General features: G+C 46.3%; 1 protein-coding gene across 1 annotated transcript in view; it reads right to left on the reverse strand.

Moving 5' to 3' along the window:
* LOC148142951 (uncharacterized) overlaps positions 1-25,287 on the reverse strand; it is a 93,694-nt gene that overhangs the window by 56,498 nt on the left and 11,909 nt on the right. Inside the window, 1 exon segment of the mRNA XM_087975766.1 lies at positions 14,519-14,730. Coding sequence (XP_087831892.1) covers positions 14,519-14,730 — 212 coding nt within the window.

The raw sequence follows: 25,287 nt of genomic DNA on the forward strand, positions 1-25,287 counted from the left end.
AGTAATATATCCCTTATCAAAAAAGCCACTCTCCCTCCTCTCCTGCCCCCCTTTCTATCCTTCCAATACCATGTGTGTTCTAGAACATTAAGCTGCCAGTGCTGTCCATCCTTGAGCCATGTTTCTGTAACTGCCATGATATCTCAGTCCCAAGTTCCTAACCATCATCTGCCTTCCCTGTTTGGCCTCTTGCAATTGAAATAAATGCAGTTTAATTTACCAGTCCTACCTTGTTCTCTGCTTTGTTACTTCCTGCTCTGATTGTTTAACTCAGTCCCTTTCCCAACTGGGGTTGAGAAATTTATCAGCCATGATTGAATGGTGGAGCAGACCCAGTGGGCTGATTGGCCTAATTTCTGCTCCTGTGTCTTATAGGCTCTTGCTGTTCTGGACACAGTGAGAGAAACTTGGGAGCAGGAGTAGGCCATTTAGTCTTTCAAGCCTGCACCAGCATTCAACAGATCATGACTGGATATTAATCTACCTACATCTAGGTCGATAAACTGGGATTTTTTTTCACTGGAACACAGAGGTGACCTCACAGAGGATTATAAAATCACGAAGGATAGAGATGTCCTTTCGCTCAGATGTGAGCTTCAAGATTAGGGAGCACATTTTTAAGGCGAGAGGAGAAAGATTTTAAAAAGACATCAGAAGCACCCTTTTTTAAGAGAGTAGTTTGTGTGTGGAATGAATGTCCAGAGAAATTCCAGAGGTCAGATAAGTTTTCCTTCGTGTGAATCAAGGAAAGCGATGGGATCAGACGTAGGACCAGGCCATGCACTCAGAGCATGTGCAGACTAACTGGCAGAGGTCTTCCCGTACACCTTCAACCTCTCCCTGCAGCAGGCCACTGTCCCTGCCTGTTTCAAGAGGGCCAACATCATCCCTGTGCCTCAGAAGACTCATGCAGCACGTTTCAATGACTACCGCCCAGTTGCCCTAACTTCGGTGGTCATGAATTGCTTTGAAAAGCTGGTCATGGCATTAATCAACTCCAGCCTTCCCACTACTCTTGCCCCACTCCAATTTGCCCATCGGCAAATTGGGATCCACGTCAGATGCCATATCATTTGCCCTTCCCTCCTCCCTGGAACATCTTGACACCAAGAACAGGTACATAAGAATCCAACTTGACTACAGTTCAGCCTTCAACACTGTTATCCCCTCAAGACTGATTACTAAACTTAGTGATCTCGGACTAAGCCCCACTCTCTGCAACTGGATCCTCAGTTTCCTGACCCACAGGCCACAATCAGTGAAGACTGGGGACAATATTTGATCCTCACTAACACTCAACACTGGAGCCCTCCAGGGGTGCATACTCAGCCCCCGACTGTACTCACTGTATACCCATGACTGCGTCACCAAATGCAAGACTAATGCCATTTACAAGTTCACTGGCACCACTATAGTCAGTCAAATCTCAGATGGCACCAAAACAGACTGCTGACGGGAGATGGAAGACCTGGAAAAATGATGCACTGAAAACAAACTAGATCTCAATGCTAGCAAAATCAAGAAACTCGTTATTGACTTTTGGCGGGATGTTACTCATGCCCCCATACACATTAACAGCACAGAGGTGGAATGAGAGGAGAGTGTCAAGCTCCTGGGAGTGGTCATCCACAACAAGCTGTCTTGGATGTATCACGACCTGGTATGGCAACTGTACCATTCAAGATTGGAGACGGCAACAGAGAGTGGTGAACTCAGCCCGGACAATCACAAAGGCCAACCTCCCATCTATAGAATCCATCTACCAGGCCTGCTGTCAAGGGAAGCCACCAGCATTCTTAAAGATCCATCCCACTCTGGCAATGTTTGTCTACAACCTCTACCATCGAGGAGAAGGTACAGAAGCCTGAACAAACACACCAGCCAGTTTTGTAACAGTTTCTACCCTACTATTGTTAGAACACTGAATGGACTCTCAAACTCTCAGGATTTGCCTGAACCTTTGTTTTTGTTTTTGCCGCTGTTTACCTATTATTTACTATGCTACTTAACTATGTGATCGCAAGACAACGCTTTTCACTGTGCCTCAGTACATGTGACAATAAATAAATTCAATTCAGTTCAATTGGTGGATGTAGTCCAGTTAAAAGGGTTAAAAAGCATTTGGATCAGCACATGAATAGGAATGGTTCGGAGAGATGTGGGCCAAACACTGGCAGGTGCAACTAGTTTAGTTTGAGAACATAGTCAGCATGGACTAGTTGGACAGAACAGTCTGTTTCTGCACTGTCTGACTGTCTAACTGTTCTATACTGGTCTTAAACCCATTTTCTTGCCTCCCCCCATGACCATCCACTACCTTGTTGTCGAAAATTCAAATGAACTCAGCCTTGAATATATTCAATGAACCCCCCCCCCCCCAACTGCAGGAAGACATCGCCACCTCTGAATTCCTCTTGCTAATGTACCACTTGTCTTGCTCATTGCTTGCTGGTATAGAAGGACGCTGAGGCCTGTTTGTACATCAACACATCATTCCTGATGAAGGGCTCGAGCCTTAAACGTCGAATCTCCTGCTTCTCAGATGCTGCCTGAACCTGCTATGCTTTTCCAGCGCTACACTTTTCGACTCTGATCTCCAGCATATGCAGTCCTCACTTTCTTCACATCCCAATATATCACTATTTAAGGAATGCGTCTCCTTTCTGTTTTTTTTTTAAAAAACAGCAAATGCGATAACCTCACATTGTGCTACTACATTTGCCATGTGTTTGCTAACTGAGACATAATCTTGGACCAACTTTTCCAGACTCTCTCCCCTCGCCGGGATTCACTCCCTTTCCTTTCAATTGCTGCAAAACAAAAATTGAACCCCAGAATGAAAACAAATGGAAAAGGGGGTAAGAAAAGAAAGTGCCGTACTCACAGATGTTGGACAGAGGAAAGAAGTTGCAGTCTAGGGTGAAGCTCAATCTTCATTCAGAGAGGAACAACAGCAGTAGCAATTTCAGCAGCTCCTGGGCAAACTTCCGTATTCAGACAATAGCAAGCCTCTGACTGACAAAGGAACCAGGCTCCTTCCGGTCATCCCGAGCTCCCCATTGGCCCATCAAAAGAAGGTCGCGGTCCGTAATTGCGGACAGCGTGGGGCATGCGCAGTTCTTGTTAACGCCGCCGAACATGCGCAGTACTTACTGACACCGAGGCGTATGCGCAGTGTGGTCTGTGGCGATGCTGACAAGATTTTGTACCCGAATGTCAAATGTCAACAGGAGTTTAAAAAAAAGCTGAAGCCACATTTTTTTAAATATGTAGCTCGACATTTTATTGCGTTTGCATTTTGTGTGACTCCTCAACTTTTGAATGTCTTTTCCCCAGGGTAGGGGAGTCCCCTAGAGGCATAGATTTCGGTTGAGAGGGAAAAGATTTCAAGGGACCTCAGGGTCAGAAAAAAACACTTTGAAAGTTAATTCCCCTCAACAAATGCCCCCTCTTATGCCCTGAACAAGATAGATTGTTCACAGCCTATTAATCATGAGTAGCAATGATGTTGTGAAACTTAGAAGGGTTCAAAAACGATTTACAAATATGTTGCAAAGGTTGGAGGAGTTCAGTTGCAGGGAGAGGCTGAATAGCCTGGGGCTGTTTTTCATACAGCGTTGGATGCTGAGGGTTTATAAAACCTTATAGAGATTTATAAAATCATGAGGGGCATTGATAGGTTAAATACACAAGGTCTTTTCACTGGGGTGGGAGAGTCCAGAACTAGAGGGCATTCATTTTGGGTGAGCGGGGAAAGATATTAAAAGGACCTAAGGGGTAAATTTTTCACGCAAAGGGTGGTGCATGTATTGAATTAGCTGCCAGAAGAAGTGGTGGAGGCTGGTACAATTACAAAATTTAAAAGACATTTGGATGGGTATATGGGCCAAGATTAATTTAGGATACCTGGTCAGCATGGACCGACGGGTTTGTACAACTCTATGGTTCTATTTCTGCATAGTCAGAATCAATTTCACAAGACTAGGAATGGGCCATCCACAAATTACACCCTGTCCTCAACTGTGGACTAACTGGACATATTTGAATGCAAGTTTCAGAAAGATGTCGGCAGCTTTTCTATAAAGTTGAACATGCTTTCATGATATTTCTGAATATATAATTTTAGCTATTCTCAATTTTAAAGATCAGTCATTTCTCGTGCAGCCGTGTCTACCAGGTAGAGTCATCAACATCCATTCTCTTTCTCTCTTCCTAGAAGGGTTTGATACAGCGATCGAAGAGGGTTTGAGGCATCCGCAAGGACAGGGAGTGGGTGGAAGAGAAGGAGAGAGAATGGACAGAGGGGGCAGAGTGTCAGGGGATGAGAGAGATAATTGACAGGGGGACAGAGGGTGGGAGGATGAGAACACTGGGGGGAACAGAGAGTGTTGGGAATGGAGAAGGTTGTGGGGACCGATGGTGAGGGAAAGAGAAAGACTGGTGGGCAGAGGTGGGGAGGAAGAGAATGCAGGGCAGAGGGTGGGGGTTGAGAGAGAATGGACGGAGACAGTGGGTGAGGAGAGATTGGACAGGGGAGCAGAGGGTGGGGGGGAGAGACTGCCCAAATGCCACCTTCCCCAGGACCGGTGTTGATAACTCATGAACTGGAACCCACTCCTCCCACAGCAGACCTGTGTCAATCATTTCTCAATAAATACGTGGCAAAAGCAGTAGAATCATAATTCTGACAGGCCATTCGGCCCATCGAATTCACACTGACATTCCAAATAACATCCCATCCAGACCCATCTGCTGACCCTACAGCCCTGCAGTTCCTCATGGCTAACCCACTCTAATCTGCACACTTCAGCAAGGCCAATCCACCCTAAACTGCAGATCTTTGGACTGTGGGAGGAAACCAGAGCACTCGCAGGTAACCTACACAGACAAAAGGAGGAGGATGTGCCAAAGTCCACACAGACAGTTGCCCAAGGATGGAATCAAACATGAACCCCTGGCACTGTGAGGCAGTGGTACTAACCACTGAGCCACTGTGCCGTCCAGAGTTAGCTTCTAATTTTTCACGCAGCCTCAGCAGAGGCTCTCTCCTGACATTTGTGGACCACACCTGCTGTAACCTCCCTTTCCCACATCTTCAGCCTGAACACATTGGTTCCCGAATCCTGGCACCAGATAGACACCGATGTCATCTGGCCTCCTGCTACCAATTGCGGAGACCGGAGACAATCCCTGTCAGTATTCTGTCCCTTACCACCTCCGCCCCAATGTTGTTCGTACTCCCAGCACCCAGCCAGTTCGCTCTTCCACTCCCTTGCAGCCCTCTCTCAGATCCCCTTTACCTGCCTCATCCACGCTCACACCTCCTGAGTCAGTGGACAGGGTAAATCAGAAGGGTCTGTCCGGAGAGGAATGACCAACTCCTGGAATAAAATGTCTGGTTATCTTTTTCATAAAAGGTCTGCAGCCTGGCTTTCAGCTCCATTCTCTGAGCCAAATGTCCACCAGCATGTGTTTGCCCTGGATCACAGCATCCAGAGCCTCCCACCTTCTGCAAATCAAAAGACAAGTCCCACCTTACACTCTCCAATGTGTGTTGTGTAACTGCTTAATCATTTCTGGTGGCCGAGCAGAGGCTAAGTTCTACTTGGATTCCAAACTTGGGTATCAATAGCCATGAGGATGGCTTCAAATGGACCTTGGGTTGATGTCACACTACATGTGACTCCACTACACTATACAGTCTCTCTCTCTCTCTCTCACACAGACACACACAGACACACACACACACACTCATACACACACACATGCACGTAAATCAATAGGGTGAATTTGCGGAATTATATTTGCAAATACATTGTATTTTGCTCAAAAAGTGCACAATCTGCAGGCAGTCAATGCATGTAATAATTTTATAAATTCCTACTTTGGAAATAGAACCAGTCTGACTCAAGATTAGGATACTGACAGACTTGAACCTCACACCTTCCATGCATTGTCTGAGCTGTCACTTCTTTTTATAAAATAGAGTCATAGAGTCTTAGAGATGTACAGCATGGAAATAGACCCTGTGGTCCAATCCGTCTACGCCGACCAGACATCCCAACCCAATCTCATCCCACCTGCCAGCACCCAGCCCATATCCCTCCAAACCCTTCCTATTCATATACCCATCCAAATGCCTCTTAAATGTTACAATTGTACCAGCCTCCACGACATCCTCTGGCAGCTCATTCCATACACGTACCACCCTCTGCGTGAAAAACTTGCCCCTTAGATTACTTTTATATCTTTCCCCTCTAACCCAAACGGAATGTCCTCCAGTTCTGGACTCCCCGATCCCAGGGAAAATACTTTGTCTATTTATCCTATCCATGCCCCTCATAATTTTGTAAACCTCTATAAGGTCACCCCTCAGCCTCCGACGCTCCAGGAAAAACAGCCCCAGCCTGTTCAGCCTCTCCCTGTAACTCAAATCCTCCAACCCTGGAAACATCCTTGTAAATCTTTTCTGAACCCTTTCAAGTTTCACAACATCTTATGGGCGGCACAGTGGCACAGTGGTAAGCACTGCTGCCTCACAGCGCCAGAGACCCGGGTTCAATTCCCGCCTCAGGCGACTGACTGTGTGGAGTTTGCACGTTCTCCGCATGTCTGCGTGGGTTTCCTCTGGGTGCTCCAGTTTCCTCCCACATTCCAAAGATGCGCAGGTCAGGTGAATTTGCCATGATAAATTGCCCCTAGTGTTAGGTAAGAGGTAAATGTAGGGGTATGGGTGGTTTGTGCTTCGGCGGGTTGGTGTGGACTTGTGTAGACCAGAATTGCATGCAATATTCCAACAGTGGCCGAACCAATGTCCTGAACAGCTGCAACATGATCTCCCAATTCCTGTACTCAATACTCTGACCAATAAAGGAAAGCATACCAAACGCCTTCTTCACTATCCTATCTCCCTTAAGTTATCTCGAGGATATGACTTAAAAGAAGTTCTAGGATTTGCATATTAATGAACTGAAACCTGCAACCCATTCTAAAAGATGAAAGACTTAACAGCAATCTTGGTTTGTTCAATATATCATTTCAGTTGCATGACACTGATCTTTTGCTATAAATTCTGTGTCTTATGATCCAGCTCCACAGCTACCTGATGAAGGAGCAGCGCTCCGAAAGCTAGTGCTCCCAAATAAACCTGTTGGACTATATCCTGGTGATATGTGATTTTTAACGTTGTTTCTCATGAACATAGCCACAACACTTCCTGCTGCTGCCAGTAAACATTACAATGCTGATGAAACGATGCAGTACCTGCAGAGATGAAAATCTTAACAGTTTCTAACGATACTTGCTACTGATTCACTGCTCCTTCTGATACACCTCTTTGGTAACGTCGTGCTGGAAGCTGAGTGAGCAGCTTTAAAACAGAAATTTAAATCTTTCAATGTCTGAGTCCGAATTTAGGTAACCTTTATTGCGACCCAACTTTGTTACAGCTTCATGATCTCTCCAGCAAAAAAATTACAAAACGTAGCTTTCCTTTTCTTCAACAGCTGAAGCTCAAAGCACACACACACACCCCTGACCTCCCCTGCCACCCCAGTTGCTTTATTATTGGTAAGCACTGAGGTGTCCCTTTGTAACTGAATCCTTGATACAGTCTTAACCCGGAGGAAGTAATGCCTCACTCAGCAATTTCAACCCATATACTGTATCCAAGTAAGTTTCTCCCCACTCATTTTCCGGGGCAGGGGTTGGGACGGGGTTTAAAGTCGACCATATTGCTGAGAGTCTGGAGTCATGTGTAGGCCAGACCGGGTAAAGGATGCATCTGGGACGACTGAGTGAATCCTTTCCCACAACAGCAGTTTCCTTCCCTAATAAAATCATGAGTGAATCAGATGAGGATGTTTTCATCATTCGATTCTGAACTCCAGATTTCTGACCAAATTCCAATCTGCCATGGCGGGATTCAAACCCGGGAATTCCCCAAAGTTGAGGTAGTAATCCAGTTGATAATACCACTCGGCCATTGCTCCTTCGATCCCAGTGATGGCACATGAACTCACTAGTGCTTCCGGAAGTTGTCCACCGAACTAAATCCCTTCCTGCACTCAGGGCAGGAGAACAGCCTCTCCCAGTGTGGACCCACTGGTATGTCTGCAGGGTGGATGAACTCATGAACCTCTTCCTGCAGTGACAGTAGGTGAACGGCCTCTCCCCAGTGCGGACCCAAGGATGTTTCAGCAGGCCAGGAGAATTGACGAATGTATTCCTGTACTTGGAGCAAGTGAATGGCTTCTCCCCGGTGTGAACATGCCAGTGCATCAGCTGGTTGCACAGCCAACTGAATCCCTTCCCACACACAGAGCGGGAGAATGGCCTCTCCCCTTTGTGAATGCTTCTATGAGTCTCCAGCACTGACGGGGAAGGGAACCCTTTCCCACAGTCCCCTCATTTCCACAGTTTCCCCATGGGGAGAGCTTTCCTTGTGTCGCTCTGGGTTTGAAATTACCAACAGAATGGGTACACAGTCTCTCTCCACCGTGAGGGGTGAGACTTTGATTCCCCAAACTGAGTAACTGGTTTCAAGCACTTTTCACAGTCAGTGTACTGAATCTCCCTCACTTGGGTGTCTCCGTATTCTTCCTGCCAAAGTGTCCAAAATCTCTCAAGCAAACAAAAGCAAACATTTCTTCCCAATTGGAATGGTTGCTGATATTTAAGTCCCAATGAATCAAGTGGCTCTGTCAGAAGTTGATGTATCATTTGCTGTCAGATTTCTTTCTACATGTCTTCCTGCAAAAATAAATTCACAAAACACGTGATCACAGTCAATACTGTTAAATGAACATAACATAGGTGACAATTCCTGTAGTTTGCCAGATGCCTGATCACATATTATCCAGGACACAGAAACCTGAAAACCCTCATGCAGCCAGATAGCCTTAAGTGTGTATGGAGGAAATCTTCATTTCGGTGACAATAACCTGGAACAAGCTGCCGACAAAGGCACTGGAAATGGAGCTGAATCAAGGACAATGAAAATGAAATGTCAAGGCTTCTTGAGAAAAACAAACCAGTAAAGTTGCTGAATGACTTTCTGCTGTCCTATTCAATAAAAAAGATGACAAGAAATACAGAACATCACTTCAGTGCTAGATTAGAATGTGAAAAATAATAGCCACAAGGCTTTTATAACAGCGAATAATATCAGATATACACCATATGAAGCAACATATGTCTACATTTTATATCAATGTGCCAATCCCTTAGATTCTGCTCCATCCCATGAGTAACTACCCTTTTAATTCTGAAGCTATCTTTTACCACAATGCAAATTGTATTTAAATAAACCTATCAAACTGAGGGGAAAAAAAAATAATATACCGTTAAGAAGGACAGAGAGCATCTGACACCTTTGCAGAGTCTGCTCCCTCCCTGGATTCACTTCAGTTGCTACAAGTGAATAGTGTTTCCTCCCTCTCTCTCTCCCTCCCAGGATGAGGAATGGAAAGGGCAAAGATATTGGCTCTCACGATTTCTCCATGATGTGGGAATCCTTGTCTCTCTCCAGCTTTGACAATTGGTTGAAAGACCACTCATGTATGGAACGTGTTCCATCTATTGCTGTTGCAAATGGGGTGTTGCTATTTCAGGCTGTGTACCCTCTTAAGGCTATTCCCACAGTCAGTTCATTGGAACACTCTCACTCAGGTATGCATACCTCAGTCTCACTGATGTTTGAAACCTTGTGAAGCAGACAGGACAGGAGAGAAATAAAAAAATTCTACGAGATTCAAAGGCCGATGATATTCCCGTGCCAATGAATTGATTGTCTCTATCAGATCTTGTTTTGAGATTTCTGGCTGCAAATCCTCCCTTTCTCGTATCTTGTAAAAGGAGATTACAGAAGACATTGCTGTCTACACAGTATAGAAATTTAATACAGACAATTCTGGTTTCTGTGGAACATTCTTTCTTTTCTCCTTCCCTCAAAAATGTGAATCGTAATGCTACAGTCTCCCTCCATTCTTACTCTACTGTGGCTATTATCACCCTCATTCCCGTTCTCCTAAAAATGCTGAAAAATGTTGACTGACAGATCCTGTGGAACCCTCGGTCTGAATATCAAACATAAGTTGAAGCATTTTATCCATATCTCCCCTGTCAAGGTCCCACAGGATGTTTATAAGCCCTTCGGCCAAAATAATCCATTCACCCCATCGAATCTGCTCCACCATTTATTACCATAATGATTAATATTATAATCCAAAAATCCACATTCATGCCTTATTATTGATTCCCCTATTGATTAAAATTCTGCCCAACATCTGCCTTGACTATACTTAGTGACTGAACTTCAATAGCCCTGTCATTCATTACCCTCTGAGAGAAGATATCCCTACCCTGGGGAAAAGACTTTAAGTACTCACCCTATCCATGCCCTTCACAAACGTCTATAAGATCACCATGCAGCCTCCGATGCTCCAGGGTAAATATTCTCAGCCTATTCAGCCTCTCCATGTAGCTCAAACCCTCAAAATCTGGCAACAGCCTTGTCAATCTTTCAAAGTATCACACATGTTTCCTACAGCAGGGAGACCAGAACTGAACACAGTATTCCAAAAGTGGTCTGACCAATGCCCTGCACATCCACAACTTAACCTCCCAACTCCTGTGCTCTCTGCACTGACCAATAAAGGCCAGCATACCAAACGCCTTCTTCACTATCCTGCCTACCTGCGACTCCAATTTCAAGGAACTATGAACCTGCAGTCCAAGGTCTCTTTGCTCTACAACACTCGCCTTAACTGTGTCAGTCCTGGCTGTATTCACTTCTCCTTATCAACAGCTCAAGGCCAGGAGCCTGGAACATTTGAGGTCCTTTTCATGTATGGAATTGTTTTTCTTATTCCTTGACTGTTGATATGGTAGTTTACTGGCCTTGAAAGTCTGCTGTTAGGTCGGTTTAACTTTACATTTTTTTTCTGCCTGTCTCCAAAGTCAGGCCCTTATTTCTTTGTTTCCCCGTGCTTTTATAGATTTCACAATAAATGTTAATTTTCCATTACACCAGCTGGGTACCTTTTAAATGCTGTAACTGTACCAGCCGCCACCACTTCCTCTGGCAGCTCATTCCTTACACGCACCATCCTCTGAATATAGGAGTTGCCTCTTCGGTTCATTTTAAATTTCAGTTAATTCATTCACTTTTGTTACAATGCGGCACACATTCAGACACACCATGTATCGTTTCAGTTTTTGTGACATTAGTATCCAGTTTCGATTGTTGGTCCATTGGTGACGCTGTTGCTTGGTGACGGTGAGGCTCCCCCGGCCCCGCCCATCCCTCCGTGCAGACGTCACGCGGGGGCGAAGGCAGTTGTGAGGAGAAGTCGCTCGAGCGGGGAAGCGGCGGGAGGGCGGCCGTTAGGAAAACGGCACTGCGCGGCCCGGGGCAGACATCTGTCACTAACCTTGTACTTGTACTTTTTATCGTCACTGATTTTTTTAAAATCCTTGTACTTTTCACCCTTGCGGACTAATCTAATTTATAGATTAAGGTGTAGGTTATGTTGGATTAGCCATGCTAAATTACCCATAGTGCCCCGGGATGAGCAGGCTGTGGTGCATTGGTCATGTTAAATTACCCATAGTGCCCTGGGTTGTGCAGGTTAGGGTGCATGAGCCATGGGAAATACAGGGTAAAAACAAGGACTGCAGATGCTGGAAACCAGATTCTTGATTAGAGTGGTGCTGGAAAAGCACAGCAGTGCAGGCAGCATCCGAGGAGCAGGAAAATGGACGTTTCAGGCAAAAGCCCTTCATCAGGAATAGAGGCAGAGTGCCTGCAGGGTGGAGAGACAATTGAGAGGAGGGTGAGGGTGGGGATGGGGGTGGTGGGAAAGTAGCATAGAGTCCAATAGGTGAATGTGGGTGGGGATGGAGGGGATAGGACAGGGAGGAGGGTGGGGGGAAGGTAGCAAAGAGTACGATGGGTGAATGGGGGTGAGGATGAAGGTGATAGGTCAGAGAGAAGGGGGGAGTGGATGGGTGGAAAAGAAGATAGGCAAGTAAGACATGTCATGGGGACAGTGCTGAGCTGGAAGTTTGGAGCTGGGGTGAGGTGGGGGAAGGGGAAATACAGAGTGAGGGGATGGATATGGGTGGGACACTTTTCAGAGGGCCAGTGTGGAATAGATAGGCCGAATGGCCTGCTTCCACATTGTTGGGATTCTATTGACTCTCCCCAAAAAGGAGCATTTTATCGGCATCTATCTTATCAATACCTTTTCAGAATTCTATTGGTTTCAATAAGATCACCTCCAGTTCATAGAGGTATACAGCACAGAAACAGACCCTTCGGTCCAACTTGTCCATGCCGACCAGGATTCCCAAACTAAACCAGTCCCACTTGCCTGCATTTGTCCCATATTCCTCTAAACGTTTCTATTCATGTACCCATCCGAATGTCGTTTAAATGTTGTAACTGTACCTGCATCTACCACTTCCTCAGCAAATTCATTCCACACACAAACCACCCTCTGTCAAAACAGTGCCCCTCCGGTTCCTTTTAAATCTCTCTCCTCTCACCTTGAAAGAATATGCCCCCTAGTTTTGAGCTCCCCTACACGAAGGAAGAGCCCTTTGCTATTTACCGAACTTCACTCCTTATGATCTTATAAATCTCGATGAGGTCACCCCTCAACCTCCTTGTGCTCAGTGAAAGATGTCCCGGCCTCTCCTTATAACTCAAACCTTCCAGTCCTGGCAATGTCCGAGTAAATCTTTACCGAACCCTCTCTAATAGTCTTCTTCGTATTACAGGGCCACCCGAACTGTACCCAGTACTCTAAACCACCCTGTCTACCAGTGATACAACTTTCAAAGAACCACATACCTAAACCCCACCTCCCCATGTCTCGGGTTTGGAGAGATACGGGCCGGGTGCTGGCAGGTGGGACTAGATTGGGTTGGGATATCTGGTCGGCGTGGATAGGTTGGACCGAAGGGTCTGTTTCCATGCTGTATATCTCTATGACTCTATGTCTCTCTCTTTTACAACATGACCCAGTGTCCTATAATTAACTGTACACATCCTGGCCTTTCTTGTTTTAGTAAACATAAAGCCTTGCGTTCATACCTGTCTCATACACACATACACCCACACTCTCACAGACTTATACTCCAACACACTTTCACTTTACCAAGCATGCACACACTCTTACATGCACACTCACGCACAAACTCACATGCACACAATCACAGCAATCTAGGTTTGTTCAATATATCCGATCAGTTGCATGACACGGTGATCTTTTGCTATAAAATGTAATGTCTTTGATCCTGCTTCACAGCTACCCAATGAAGGAGCAGCACTCCAAAAGCTGGTGCTTTCAAATAAACCTGGTGTTGTGAGAGTTTTTAAATTTTATCCACCCTAGTCCAAAACTGGCACCTCCACATCTAGTGAGCACAGTCCCAGTGCTGCCAGGAAACTTTACAATGCTGATGAAATGACGCAGTACCTGCACTCCTGAAGAATTTACAATTTCTAACGATACTAGCTACTCATTCACTGCTCGATCTGAAACACAACATTGGAAACTCAGTGCAGGAGGCTGAAAGAAATGAGCAGCTTTAAAATAAAAACCTCTTGGAGCTCAAAACTTTCAATGAGAGTCTGAGCCTAGCAGTAAGTTCAGGTAACCTTAATTGCGATCCAGCTTTGTTACAGCTTCAGATCCCTCCCCCCCCAGCAAAAATGCATAGAAAAAGTAGCTACTTTTCAAACAGCTCAAGACCAAAGTGCACGCACATCCCCCCACAACCACACTTTCCTTAGTATTGGTCACCACCGAGTTGTCCCTTTGTAGTTGGATCCTTGGTACAGCCTTAACCTGTGGGAAGTATTGCCTCACTCAGTAATTTCAACCTGTATCCAAGTAAGTTGGATGGGCAGTGTCGAGTCAACCACACTGCTGTGGGTCTGGAGTCACGTGTAGGCCAGCCTGGGTAAAGAATGCAGCTGGAACGACTGAGTGAATTCTTTCCCACAACGGCAGTTTCCTCCCCTAAAAAGGATGTGAGTGAATCAGATGGGGGTTTTCTCCACCCACCCCCCCCAACAAAAAATGGTTTCATCATTAGATGCTGAACTCCAGTTTCTGACCAAATTCCAATTCCGCCATCTGCCGCGGCTGGATTCGAACCCTGCAGCCCCGAAACTGGGTTGACAGTCCAGCCGATAATGGCATTCGGCCGTCGCCGCTTAAGTGCGTCCACAGTTGGGAGGAGCAGGTGAACGGCCTCTCCCTGGTGTGGAGACACTGGTGGATCAGCAGCTTAAATCGAGCAGGTAAACCCCGTCCTGCACTCGGGGCCCCTGAAGGGCCTCTCCCCCTAGTGGAGCCGCTAGTGCCTCTGCAGGTGGCTCACCTGACTGAACCCCTCCCCAAACTCTGAGCAGCTGAAAGGCCTCTCCCCCGTGTGGATCTGCCGGTGGGTCAGCAGGGTGGAGGCCTGGGTAAAGGTCTTCCCGCACTCGGGGCAGCTGAAGGACCTCTCCCCCATGTGGATCCTCCGATGCCTCAGCAGGGCAGAGGCCTGGGTAAAGGCCTTCCTGCACTGGGGGCAGCTGAACGGCCTCTCCCCTGTGTGGACCCGCCAGTGCGTCAGTAGGTTGGAGGAATTGCTAAAGGCCTTCCCGCACTCTGTGCAGGGGAACGGCCTCTCCCCCAAGTGGATCCGCCGGTGCCTCAGCAGGATGGAGGCCTGGGTAAAGGCCTTCCTGCACTGGGGGCAGCTGAACGGCCTCTCCCCCATGTGGACCCACTGGTGGGTCAGTAGGTTGGAGGAATTGCTGAAGGCCTTCCTGCACTCGGGGCAGCTGAAGGGCCTCTCCCCGGTGTGGACCCGCCGGTGGGTCAGCAGGGCTGAGGAATCACGAAAAGCCTTCCCGCACATGGGGCAGCTGAAGGGCCTCTCCCCTGTGTGGATCCGCTGGTGGGTCTGAAGGCTGGAGGAATTGCTGAAGGCCTTCCTGCACTCGGGGCAGCTGAAGGGCCTCTCCCCTGTGTGGATCCGCTGGTGGGTCAGCAGGGCAGAGGAATCATGAAAAGCCTTCCCGCACTCAGGGCAGATGAAGGGCCTCTCACCCGTGTGGACTCGCTGGTGGGTCAGCAGGTTGGAGGAATCGCTGAAGCCTTTCCCGCAGACATAGCAGAAGAACGGCTTCTCCCCGGTGTGGCTGCGCCGATGAGTCTCCAGGACAGACGGGACATGGAAACCTTTCCCACAGTCGCCACACTTCCACGGTTTCTGTACGAGGCAGGATTCCTCGGGTTTCTCCATGGCCAACGCTTCAGCCACACACAAACGCGTGTGGAGCCCCTCCCCACCGTGAATTTCTTTTTCCAGGCCGTATAACTGCTTCAGGCTCCACACTCAGTGCACTGCAACAGTAGGGTCTCTCATCCAGTCCCACTGATGCTGAAAATGTACTCAAACCGGAACCAAAAAGCTTTGCTCCTTCTCACAAAATCATAGTTGGAAAATTGTTGTCGTCCCAATGGAGTGAGTGACTGTCAGACATTGATGTCAAAGTGAGGACTGCAGACAATGGAGAGCCCTTCATCTGTTGATTTTGAAACTTCTGTCTTCAGATCGTCCAATACTCTGTTAAAAGAGATTACAAAAGTGATCATTGTTAGTGCAGGGTAGAAATTCAGAACAAGGAATTCTACTTTCTGTGGAATATTCTTTTCTTTTGTTATTCCACAAAATTGAAAGCACCATCCCACTCTCTCTCTCCCCATCTGTTCTCACTCCGCTCGAACTAACTCCCCTGAAGATGCTGATTCAGGATCTTACAGGGGCAGAAAAGCAAAAATGTCAAGACTAACGTCAAGACAAATCCACCTGAAAGTGGGATACTGCTGAGAGCGAGCAGGTCTGCCCCTCAGGTCCCTATTAAATCATTCCCCTCTCAGCTCAAACATATGCCCTCTAGTTCTGGACTCCCATACCCAGGGAAAAAGACCTTGGATATTCACCCAATCCATGCCCCTTATGAAGATCCATCAGACAATAGACAATAGGTGCTGGAGTAGGCCATTCTGCCCTGAGAGCCAGCACCATCATGGCTGATCATCCGCAATCAGTATCCTGTTCCTGCCTTATCCCCATAACCTTGGATTCTACTATCCTTAAGAGCTCTATCCAACTCTTTCTTGAAAGTATCCAGAGACTTGACCTCCACAGCCTTCTGGGGCAGAGCATTCCATACACCCACCACTCTCTGGGTGAAGAAGTTTCTCTTCAACTCCGTTCTAAGTGGCCTACCCCTTGTTTTTAAACTGTTTCCTCTGGTTCAGGACTCACCCATCAGCGGAAACATGCTTCCTGCCTCCAGAGTGTCCAATCCTTTAATAATCTTGTACATCTCAATCAGATCCCCTCTCAGCCTTCCAAACTCAAGCGTACACAAGCCCAGTCACTCCAATCTTTCAGCATAAGATAGTCCCGCCATTCTGGGACTTGACCTCGTGAACCTATGCTGCATTCCCTCAATAGCCGGAATGTCTTTCCTCAAATTTGGAGACCAAAACTGCGCACAATATTCCAGGTGCAGTCTCACCAGGGCCCTGTATAGTTGCAGAAGGACCTCTTTGCTTCTTTACTCAATTCCTCTTGTTATGAAGGCCAGGATGCTATTAGCTTACTTCACTGCCTGCTGTACCTGCATGCTTACTTTCATTGACTGATGTACAAGAACACCTAGATCTCCTTTACCTAACTTGACTCCATTTAGGTAGTAATCTGCCTTCCTGTTCTTGCCAAAGTGGATAACCACACATTTATCCACATTAAACACCATCTGCCATGCATCCGTCCACCCACCTAGCCTATCCAGGTCACCCTGTATTCTCCTAACATCCTCCTCACATTTCACTCTGCCACTCAGCTTTGTGTCATCAGCAAATTTGATATTACTTTAATACCTTCATCTATATCATTAATGTACATTGTAAAAAGCTGCAGTCCCAGCACTGATCCCTGCGGCACACCACTGGTCACTGCCTGCCATTATTCTTACTTTCATCATCACTATTCTTTGTTTCCTGTCAGCCAACCAATTTTCAATCCATGTCAGTATTTTGCCCTCAATACCATGTGCCCTAATTTTGCTCACTAACCTCCTATGTGGGACTTTGTCAAAGACTTTCTGAAAGTCCAGGTATACTACATCCACTGGATCTCCCTTGTCCGTCTTCAGAGTTACATCCTCAAAAAATTCCAGAAGATTAGTCAAGCATGATTTCTCCTTCATAAATCCACGCCAACTCTGACCTATCCTGTTACTGCTATCTAGATGTGTTGTAATTTCATCCTTTATAATTGACTCCAGCATTTTACCCACCACTGAGGTCAGACTAACTGGTCTATAATTCTGTTTTCTCTCACCCTCCCTTCTTAAAAAGTGGGACAACATTAGCCACCCTCCAATCTGCAGGAACTGATCCTGAATTTATAGAACATTGGAAAATGATCACCAATGCATCCACGATTTCTCCCAGTCTACCTGCATGTTGAAATCCCCCATAACAACTGTACTAATATCTTTGTGACAGGCCAATTTCAGCCCCTTATTCAACTTACACACTACATCCAGGCTACTGTTTGGGGGCCTGTAGATAATTCCCATTAGGATCTTTCTACCCTTAGAATTTCTCAGTTCTTGCCATACTGACTCTACATCCCCTGATTCTAGGTCCCTCCATGCAAGGGACTGAATATCATTCCTTACCAACAGGGCTACCCCACCCCCTCTACCAATTAGTCTGTTCTTATGATAGCACGTATACCCTTGAATATTCATTTCCCAGGCTCTGTCCACTTGAAGCCACATCTCAGTTATCCCCACATCATCGTAACTGCCAATTTCCAAATGAGCCTCAAGCTCATCCACTTTATTCCTAATGCTTCGTGCATTCATATTTAATATTTTTAATTTGTTACTCCCCTCACCCTTCCTATCAATCCCTATTTCACTTGACCTTACGGCATGATCCTTTTCTTTTGAGTTTTCTGCTCCATTGATTCCATTGTCTTCCTTGACTTCTCTTGTTCTAACTTTCTTCTTAAACTTCCAGTTTGTCCCCTCTACCCCCCCCCCCCCCCCCAGCTACTTAATTTAAACGCAGCTGTGTGCAGTGGCAAACCTACCTGCCAGAATGCTGGTTCCCCACCTATTAAGGTGCAACCCGTCCCTCTTGTATAATTTATCCTAACTGCTAAACATCAGCCTTTCATGCTCCAGGGAAAATATCTCTGGCCTATTCAGCCTCCCCCTGTAGCTCAAACCCTCCAACCCTGGCAACAGCCTTGTAAATCTTTTCCAACTCCTGTCAAAGTTTCACAACATCTTTCCTCTAGCAGAGAGACCAGAACTGAATGCAGTATTCCAAAAATGGTCTCACCAATGTCCTGTACAGCTGCAACATGACCTCCCAACCCCTATACTCAATGCTCTGACCAATAAAGGAAAGCATCCCAAACGCTTTCTTCACTATGTTCCTGAGACTCCACTCTCAAGGAACTATGAACCTGCACTCCAAGGTCTCTTCGTTCTACAACTTAACATTTGGATAAGTACATGAATAGGAAAGGTTCGGAGGGATATGGCCCAATCTAGGTGGGACTAGCTTAGTTTCTGAATATAGTCAGCATGGACTAGTTGGACTGAAGGGTCTGTTTCTGTGCTGTCTGACTAACTATTCTGGACTGGTCTTGAAACCATTTTCTTGCCTTCCCCCACAAACATCCACTTCTTCGTTGTTCCAAAATCAGATGAGTTCAGCCTTGAATATATTCAATGATCCTCTAACTGCAGGGAGACATTCCCACTTCTGAACTCAATTCCTCTTGCTAATATACCACTTGCCTTGCTGATTGCTTGCTGCACCTGTCTGACAACTGGCAGTGACTGGTGTAGGAGGACGCTGAGGCCCCTTTGCACATCCACACATCATTCCTGATGAAGGGCTGGTGCCTGAAACATCAACTCTCCTGCTCCTCGGATGCTGTCTGACCTGCTGTGCTTTTCCAGCACCACTTTTCGACTCTGATCTCCAGCATTGGAAATTCACCTCCTTTCTGCTTTTTTTCCCCATAGCAAAGGCTGTAACTTTACATTGTAGCACTCCATTTGCCATGTGTTTGCCAACTGTAATCTTCTCTACATCATGGAGACTGAGCATAAACTTGGGGAATGGTTCGCCGAGCATCGCAGCTGAGTTCACAGAAGCCGACTGGACCTCCCAGTTACCACTCATTTTAATTCCCCTTCCCAATATGACCATCTTTGGCCTCTTCCATTGCCACAACAAAGCAAACTGCAAATTGGAGGAACACCACCTCATCTTGTGCCTGGGCAGCCTGCATCCCTGAGGATCAACATTGAGTTCTCCAATTTCAAATCACCTCCCTTCACCACTCTGGAAAAAGGTGGTGAGAAAAGAGAGTACCGTGCTCAGAGATGTTGGACAGTGGAAGGGCATTGCAGTCTGGGGTGAAGCTCAATCTTCATTCAGAGAGAGAGAGGAGAGCAATAGCAGCTTCAGAAGCTCATCGTCCAACTTCTGCATTTAGACAATGGGGGGGCTCTGATAGGCAGGAGGACAATTCCAACTCTGGACTCCTCCCGTGAGTTAAAATTGTATGTCTGATGATCTTGCTCTATGGGTTATTGACTGTGTACATTATGCAACTCTCGGTGGTGCCCGTTCAGTCGCCCTCTTTCTCCTGACGGCTTGGTGGCATCCCCGCCTGCAACAACGAGCTCAAAGGGTTAGCGGCCGGTGTCTTATTTGTCAGGAACATAACCCCGGAAAAGGCTTGCCTTGCACTTTGGGTAGAACTCCCTTGCCGGAGGGTCCCTTTGAGACACTTCAACTGGACTTCATTGAGTTGCAGAAATGTCAGTACTATAAATATGTTTAGCTTATTGTTGATGTTTTTTCTAAGTGGATTGAAGCCTATCCTTCCCCTAACACTGCTGCTGAGACTGTGAAGATTTTGCTTAAGGAAATTATTCCCTGCTTCGCTATACCTGCGTGCATTAGCTTGGACAATGGATCGCACTTTGTTGGTAATAGTAATGAAGAACTCTTGATAAAGTACAGATTTGAGACGGCCCAAGGAATTCCTTATGAACTCAACTTGCAAGCCTCTCTTGGTTTATCCCGGAGATCGTACCTTTGGTAGTCTGGAATTTTACAAAAACTCTTGCAGACAGTTTTAGTTTAATTTTAATCATCCCTTTCCTTTACTAATAACATCACTGTTACAACATAACACTGATACCTATAAGCCAGGCTAACTGGATTCTAATAACACAGGAGAGTAGGACATTGTTCTTCCTTCAAGAGCCCTGTCAGGCTACTCTGTTGTACTATCACAAACAGACTACCTTTATAGCTGAAAACGTGTTGCTGGAAAAGTGCAGCAGGTCAGGCAGCATGCAGGGTCGTATGAGAATTGCTTTAATGGAACCAGCTATGGGTGTGTATGTTCCACATAACATCTCCTGCCTATTTGAGACTTGTCTCACCCACTCCTGTAAGACAAAGGGGCCATATACCTCCTGCCCGTATAGACAAACAGCTTGCGTTCCACTGGCTGGGATACAGCAGGCCTTATGCAGCATAAGTAACCATACCCATCTCCATGTATGGAATCCTTCCCTTGCGCATTTATGGGTCCTGTTTCTTTTCAGAATCTCATACTGTCACCAAGACCATTTGCAAGAGAGTTAAGGGAGAGCCTGATGGGAACAGAATTCTGAGGACCACTGTCTACCAGATGTACAGCACAGAAACAGGCCCTTCAGTCCAACTCATCCATGCTAATCAGATATCCTAAATCAATCTGGTCCCATTTACCAGCACTTGGCCCACATCCCTGTTAACCCTTCCTAGTTGTGAAGGGCACTGCTTGTCATTGGCCACTCGGGTGTTTCCTTTCTTCCTGGTGGTGGAAATTGAATAAAGATTCATACACCTTGTGTCTCTCACGGTGTCTCACACCTGCACACACACAACATGGGTTCTGGGGTAAAAATAAGCACTACCGCAGTTAGGCGGTAGCGTGGGGGTTAAAAGGAAAAAAAAAATTTTTTTAAATACACAGGAAAGACAGACATCCTGTTCATTCTGAGAGCTGCCAATTAAAAAAAAAAAAGAGCCCTTCCTATTCATTTACACATCCAGATGCCTTTTAAATGTTGTGATTGTACCAGCCTCCACCACTTTCTCTGGCAGCTCATTCCTTACATACACTACCCTCAACATAGGCATTGCCCCAAAGGTCTCTTTTAAACCTTCCCCACGCCCTCATCCTAAACCTATTATCCTGTAATTCTGGACTCCCCCAGGCCAGGGAAAACATTTTGTCTATTTATCGTATCCATGCCCCCTCATGATTTTATAGAAATCTGTAGGGTCACCCTGCAGCCTCTGGCGCTCGAAGGAAAAACAGCCCAACCCTGTTCAGCTCAAACCCTGACAACATTCTTGTCAATCTTTTCTGAATCCTTTCAGGTTTCACAACATCCTTCCTCTAGCAGAGAGACCAGAACTGCACACAACATTCCAAAAGTGCCCTAACCTCGTGCAGCTACAACATAACTTCCCAACTCATCTACTCAATTAAAGGATTGAGAAAGTTTTCAAAACCCACAAAAGACACTGGAGAAAGAATGGAGGAACTTTTGCGGGTCAGCTTGGACATCAGGGCGTGGGGATGGGAATGAGGGAAGGAAGCTGAATGTGCTGGAGCCAAGGTGGAGGAAGAACAGAGGATGCATAACCGGCTTGAAGCTGCAATGAGGAATATTGCATGTGCTGTACTTGTACCTGTTGCAGTTACTGGTGGGAATCGGGTGCATTTTAAACAGAAAAACAGAAAAAAATGTCCACCCCTCCCCCTTTCCAATTTCTATCCTTCAATCCCTCTTCACTGGGGTAATTAAGAAACCTACCTGAGTTTGCGGAGACTGCTCCCTCCCTGAATTCACTCCAGTTGCAACAAAAGAACAGACTTCCCCGCCTACCGTCTCTCCGGCCCTCCCAGGATGAAGATTTGCCCAGAGGGAGGGCCACTTCTGTCTTGTGACGTCATTAAAGGGCGGGGAATGGTGACGGTAACGGGGAGGGGCGAGGTGGACAGCGGGCCACCTCACTGCACCTGCGGGGCCCTGCAACAGAAGGGGAGGAGAATCCCTTCCCTTCAGGGAATCCCCACAGTGTGGAAGCAGGCTACTCTGACCCACGAGTCCCACAGTGACCTTCCCAAGGGTAACCCACCCACACCCATTCCCCCACCGCTCGACATTTAACCCTGAGTAATACACCTAACCTGCACACCCCTGGATATTATGCGGAATTTGGCATAGCCAATCCACCCGAACGTGCACATCCCTGGGTACTATGGGTAATTTAGCAGAACCAATACACCCTAACCTACACATACCTGGGCACTATGGGTAATTTAGCATTACCAATCCACCCTAACCTGCACATCCTTGGGCACTATGGGTAATTTAGCATGACCAATCCACCCTAACCTGCACATCCCTGGGCACTATGGGTAATATAGCATGGCCAATCCACTCTAACCTGCACATCCCTGGGCACTATGGGTAACTTAGCATGACCAATTCACCCTAACCTGCACATCCCTGGGCACTATGGGTAATTTAGCATGGCCAACTATGAGTGATTTGGCATGTCCAATCCACCCTAACTTGCACATCCCTGGGCACTATGGGTAATTTAGCAGGGTCAACCCACCCTAATCTGGACAAAGTTAAAAACCACACAACACCAGGTTTTGTCCAACAGGTTTCTTTGGAACCAGCAGCTTTCGGAGTGCTGCTCCTCCATCAGGTGGTTGTGGAGAATAATATCACAAACACAGAATTTATAGCAAAACATTCCAGTGTCCTGCCACTGAAATGATATATTGAACAAACCTGGATTGTTAAGTTTTACATCTTTTCAAATGGGTTGCAGGTATCATTACTGTGTAAATCCCACATCTTCCGTCTGTCACCTTCTCAAGATAACTCAAGGTTTTATAGCAAAATGTGACATCTCAGCTCAGACAATTCATTAAAGGTGTGAGGTCAGAGTCTTCTGTGTCCCAATCTTGAGTCAGACTGATTCTATTTCCAAAACAAAATTCACAAAATATTACATGTATTGACTGCCTGCAGATTGTGCATTTTTTGAGCAAAATAGAATGTATCTGCAAGTTTAATTCTGCAGATACACATTCACTGCCATGGACTTCTATGTGTGCGTATGCGCATGAGGGAGGCAGATAGATAGAGAGAAAAAGGGAGAGAGAGAGAAAGGGGGAGAGAGAGTAGTGCAGGCAGACAGAGAGTGTGTTTGCTAACAACCTCCTTGCCTGGTCAGCCTTTTTCCCTGTCTACAACTTGCTTTTATAGAATCACCTCGCGTACATTGTTATGAATATTGTCTAATAAGATTAAATGTATTTAGTAGATGAATCAAAACCATCCCAATGGCTGAAACAGCTGACACTCTAATGTTGGACAAGTGGGAAATATTTGCATCAGTTAACCAAAACTCTTCAGAGTTTACATTCATGGGTACGCCAACCCTCAGCATTAGGACCGGGACATATTGGCGCTGAGATGGACAGGCCCGTTCCTACTCCTGCTGGGTTACCCGGTCAGAAGTCAAGGTCAAGCGGAGGCTGCATGGACACACACAACACAATGCAAACGAGCGCCACCTCCTGGAGGAACACCAGAAGACCCCGTCAGAGACACATCTTCAGCCTTCATTCGTGAATGCCTCAGCCTGATCATTCTGCCTTTCACTGCACTCTTCCTTATCTTTCTTTCACGAACTATGTTTGATTGGGCCTGATAACCTCTAGTAAACAGAAATTACAGTTTAATACTTTTCTTTATGCACAGAAGGTCAACCACTCTAGCTGCTGGCTATGTGCCCATATCCCCATCCATCCCAAACTCATACTCGAGCCCTTATGTAATTTGAGCAACTTGAAGCTTTCTTTCCCCCTGCCTTTGGAACTGCTCGATTGGAAATCAAAGTCATCCCGCATACAATCCTGTGCTCGGCTCAGTTCACTGTTGTGGCCCTCCTCTCCAGTGATCTCCCAGTTGCCGAGATTTCCTCTTCCTGATGAAACCCCTGATGATGATTCCCAATCCCTGGAGCATTCTGCCCCTGTCCTTACTGAACCCGAGGACTAACAGTTCGCTCTCCAAACACTACCTCCCGACAATCCCCCTGGCTCTGGGTATAATCCCCTTTTTGCTGACACCCCCAAACTCCTCTTTTTAATAAAAAATGAGGGATTGTGGGAGATTTTGATCAAAATTGACACAAAACTACGTGGAAGCCATTTTATCACAAAGCAATGTTTGGAGGAAAATGTAGACTGTTAACAGAATGCTGTCTGAGCCCTGGCTAAGGAATTCTGGTTTGATAGCCTGACCTTGCAGCTGCAGGCTGTCTCTGCTCCTCAGGCCATTAGACTGTGCTGCTTCATAGAATGATGGATTGGTTCTCTCTGTCCCTTATTAGTAATTCGAGCCTAGCTGAACATGCAGTATAAGAAAACATTCAGTTTTGCAGGCATTAGGAAGTGTAGGTCTGGACAATGTATGTGAACCTTACAACTGCCCCTCAGTTGCATAATTATTGGAGAGTGGGGCTTGTGTTTTACATAAAACTTGTAACATTCTGTATTTTATTGGAATACGTCAGACTTTGTTTTGAACTAAGAGGTATTCCCCATGGCAATGAATAAAGCTAGTCAATTGCTCAAGGTCTCCTCTCCTGACTACTTTGCTTTAAACGGTTTGACACACGAGTTACTTTGCCCCAACAATACTAATAGTTACATCTAGGGAGAGAGAATTCCTCAAGTAGGGCACTCTCAGGATCCTGGGAGACCCCTATTTCTGGTTTACTTTCTAATGAACAAACATTAAGCATTTATTTATTTCTGATTTTGTTTCATTTTTCTTGTTTGATTCCCTGCTGTGACTACACTCTGTGTCTGGATGGGTGACAGGCTGAGATTGTGGGTTGGCTTTCGATTGACTGAATGTTTTCTTGTTCTGGAAGCTGTAAAAGAGGCGTGAAAGCTTCTGCAGAAGTCCAGCAAAGCTGAGAACAGACCGACATCTTATTCCGTGGGAACAGGGAGATCAGAGGACAGAGAAATCAGGACCTGAAACCCAAGCTGACACCAGACTACTGTGTG

Source organism: Chiloscyllium plagiosum, unplaced genomic scaffold (genome assembly GCF_037043375.1).
Source record: "Chiloscyllium plagiosum isolate Xiang-an unplaced genomic scaffold, Cpla_swu_hap1 HiC_scaffold_27, whole genome shotgun sequence".
Taxonomy (NCBI): Eukaryota; Metazoa; Chordata; class Chondrichthyes; order Orectolobiformes; family Hemiscylliidae; genus Chiloscyllium; species Chiloscyllium plagiosum.